We start from the raw sequence: 3,811 nt of genomic DNA on the forward strand, positions 1-3,811 counted from the left end.
TCTCTCTCTCTGTCTCTCCCTCTCTCTCTCTCTCTCTCTCTCTCTCTCTCTCCCTCTCTCCCTCTCTCTCTCTCCCTCTCTCTCTCTCTGTCTCTCTGTCTCTCTCTCCCTCTCTCTCTCTCTGTCTCTCTCTCCCTCTCTCTCTCTCTCTCTGTCTCTCTCAGGATTGTGGAGCTCTCTCGCTCACTGCAGGCGGAGCAGAGTCAGAGGGAGGAGAGAGAGAGAGAGGTAGAGAGACACATAGAGACAGAGAGGAGGCTGCAGTCTGTCAGTCAGGCTGTGATCAGACTGGTGAGTCAGGGATGATCAATATGACAGTATATATTTCCATACTGATCGATATCAGTAATAATCATTTATCACAACGAAACAATGAACAAACTCTGAATGTAAACTCCACAGAGGCTTTTAATTTGAAGGAGGTTGTGTTGTGTCTCCAGTCCAGAGTCCTGAACAGCAGCAGCAGGACTGTGTCTCTGTGTGTGTCCTCAGACAGCGTCCTCAGTCTGGACCTGTCCTCCCTGCTGTCTGTCCTGTCTCAGACAGAGAGCACCCTGCAGTGGAGACATGAGGAACTGCAGGTCAGTAACAGAGCAGCTTCTACTGCAGGTCAGAGGTCACAGAGGTGTCTAAATCTGACGTGTGTGTGTGTGTGTGTTTCAGGGGGCAGAGCTATCTCTGCGGCGGCTCGGCGAGGAGAAAGCAGCTCTACAGCTGCGACTGAAACAGCTGGAGGACGACAACCAGCAGCTGCAGACACACACACAACACACTCAGCTGGAGCTCACACACACTCTGGACGTACTGAGCAGGTACACACATCTGAATACACACATCTGACTACACACACACCTGAATACACACACCTGACTACACACACATCTGACTACACACACATCTCACTACACACACACCTGAATACACACATCTGACTACACACACACCTGACTACACACACCAGACTACACTCATCTGAATACACACACCTGACTACACACACCTGACTACACACACACCTGAATACACACATCTGACTACACACATCTGACTACACACACCTGAATACACACACACCTGAATACACACATCTGAATACACACATCTGACTACACACATCTGACTACACACACCTGAATACACACACACCTGAATACACACATCTGACTACACACACACCTGAATACACACACCAGACTACACTCATCTGAATACACACACCTGACTACACACACCTGAATACACACACACCTGAATACACACACCAGACTACACTCATCTGAATACACACACCAGACTACACTCATCTGAATACACACACCTGAATACACACATCTGACTACACACCTGACTAAACACACCTGAATACACACATCTGACTACACACCTGACTAAACACACCTGACAGTATAAGAGATCTGTGTGTTTCACAGTTGATTCCTTCAGCTGCTGAATGACCTCTGACTTCAGTTTAATCATGTGATGACGGTGATGTGTTTGTGTGGACAGGGAGCAGGAGGCGTCGTCTTCTCTGCGTCTGCAGCTGGAGGAGGTGAAGAGAGAGAACGACAGACTGAGGAGAGAGAGAGACAGACAGGAGGAGAGGAACAGACAGCTGGAGACAGAGACACACAGACGGTACTCTACTCTGTTCCACTGAGTTCTATTCTACTGAGCTCTACTCTGTTCTACTGAGTTCTATTGAGTTCTACTCTACTGTGTTCTACTCTACTGAGTTCTATTCTACTGAGCTCTACTCTGTTTTACTGAGTTCTATTGAGTTCTACTCTACTGTGTTTTACTCTGAGTTCTACTGGGTTCTACTCTACTGTTTTCTACTCTACTCTATTCCACTGAGTTCTATTGAGTTATACTCTACTGTGTTTTACTCTGAGTTCTACTGAGTTCTACTCTACTGTTTTCTACTCTACTCTATTCCACTGAGTTCTATTGAGTTATACTCTACTGTGTTTTACTCTGAGTTCTATTGAGTTCTACCTTACTGTTTTCTACTCTACTCTATTCCACTGAGTTCTATTGAGTTATACTCTACTGTGTTTTACTCTGAGTTCTACTGAGTTCTACTCTACTGTTTTCTACTCTACTCTATTCCACTGAGTTCTATTGAGTTATACTCTACTGTGTTCTACTCTACTGAGTTCTATTCTACTGAGTTCTATTGAGTTATACTCTACTGTGTTTTACTCTGAGTTCTACTCTGTTCCACTGAGTTCTACTCTACTGTGTTCTACTTTACTAAGTTCTACTCTACTGTGTTTTACTCTGAGATCTACTGAGTTCTACTGTGTTCTACTGTACTGTGTTTTACTCTGAGTTCTACTCTGTTCCACTGAGTTCTACTGAGTTCTACTCTACTGTGTTCTACCTTACTGTGTTCTACTCTACTGAGTTCTATTCTACTGAGCTCTACTCTGTTCCACTGAGTTCTACTGTGTTCTACTCTACTGTGTTCTACTCTACTGAGTTCTACTCTGAGTTCTACTGAGTTCTACTGTGTTCTACTCTACTGTGTTCTACTCTACTGAGTTCTACTCTGTTCCACTGAGTTCTACTGTGTTTTACTCTGAGTTCTACTCTGTTCCACTGAGTTCTACTGTGTTCTACTGTACTGTGTTTTACTCTGAGTTCTACTGTGTTCTACTCTACTGTGTTCTACTCTACTGAGTTCTACTCTGAGTTCTACTGAGTTCTACTGTGTTCTACTCTACTGTGTTCTACTCTACTGTGTTCTACTCTACTGAGTTCTACTCTGCTGTGTTCTACTCTGAGTTCTACTGAGTTCTACTGTGTTCTACTCTGCTGTGTCCTCCTGAGTTCTGTTTAACAGAAGAAGTCAGTCTCTGAGCTGCCTCAGTTTTCAAACAAAGGTTTTTGATGTTAAACTCAGTGACTCACATTCAGATGAACATGTTGTTGTTTCTCTGTCGGCTGATGTTCGTTAACTAAGATGAAATATTTAGAAAACACTGTGGTTAAAGTTAATCAGTTAATAGTGAACACAAACCTTTGCACAATGTAAAACAATATAAACAGGAATAATTAATGAAAAAGCAAGTAGAAGTTATAATAAAATTAGACTCCAGAGAAGATAAATAAATAAAAACTGAAGGAAATATGAAGGATAAAAATGACTGATCACAGGTGGTCATTGAACAGATGTTGGAGCTGTGATGTTTGTGTTTCAGGGTGGAGACTGAGCTGCTGGAGAACGTCCAGCTGACGGAGAGAGAGACTCTTCACCTCCTGGAGATCAACTCTCTGAAGGTAAAAGACCAGGACAGAGTTACTGTTTGTCACTGCTCTGGCTTCTCATCACTCTGACCATCAGGAGTCTCTGTGTCTCTGTCCTCCTGTCCTGTCCTCCTGTAGGGGGCGCTGGAGAGAGAGCAGCTGGACAAACAGAGGGCAGAAGAAGAAGCAGCCGACGCCAGAGACACTCTGCAGCAGGTTCAGACTGTCTCCATCTAAACTTTAAAACACTGACACCTGATCAACCTCACAGCTGTTAAACATCAACACAACTGCATCACAGCAACATCTGGGGAGGCTGATCACATCTGTCTGTGAAGGTCAAAATCAACATGAGCTCATGACAATGAAAACAGGAACAGCTGGAGACGACAGAGAGTTTGTCTGCTGAGAGTTAAACCATAACCTCTGTGTTTTAATGCAGTTGTTCTCATTCAGACTTCCTGTTCTCACCCCACCCACCCTCCCTTCCTCCTGCCCCTCCTCTCCTCCCCTCCCCCTCCAGTCCAGGGAGTGTGTGCTGCGTCTCTCCACCTCTGAGTGT

General features: G+C 44.5%; 1 protein-coding gene across 1 annotated transcript in view; it reads left to right on the top strand.

Moving 5' to 3' along the window:
• Positions 1-3,811, top strand: part of LOC111647647 (uncharacterized) — an 18,619-nt gene that overhangs the window by 3,762 nt on the left and 11,046 nt on the right. The window contains exons 9-12 of the mRNA XM_087171487.1: positions 165-291; positions 441-581; positions 664-812; positions 1,507-1,556. Coding sequence (XP_087027613.1) covers positions 165-291; positions 441-581; positions 664-812; positions 1,507-1,556 — 467 coding nt within the window. The remainder of the gene's footprint in view (positions 1-164; positions 292-440; positions 582-663; positions 813-1,506; positions 1,557-3,811) is intronic.

The sequence above is a fragment of the Seriola lalandi genome, unplaced genomic scaffold (assembly GCF_002814215.2).
Source record: "Seriola lalandi dorsalis isolate HSWRI2012SDOR001 ecotype SW California unplaced genomic scaffold, Sedor1 jcf7180002055007, whole genome shotgun sequence".
NCBI classification, from domain to species: domain Eukaryota; kingdom Metazoa; phylum Chordata; class Actinopteri; order Carangiformes; family Carangidae; genus Seriola; species Seriola lalandi.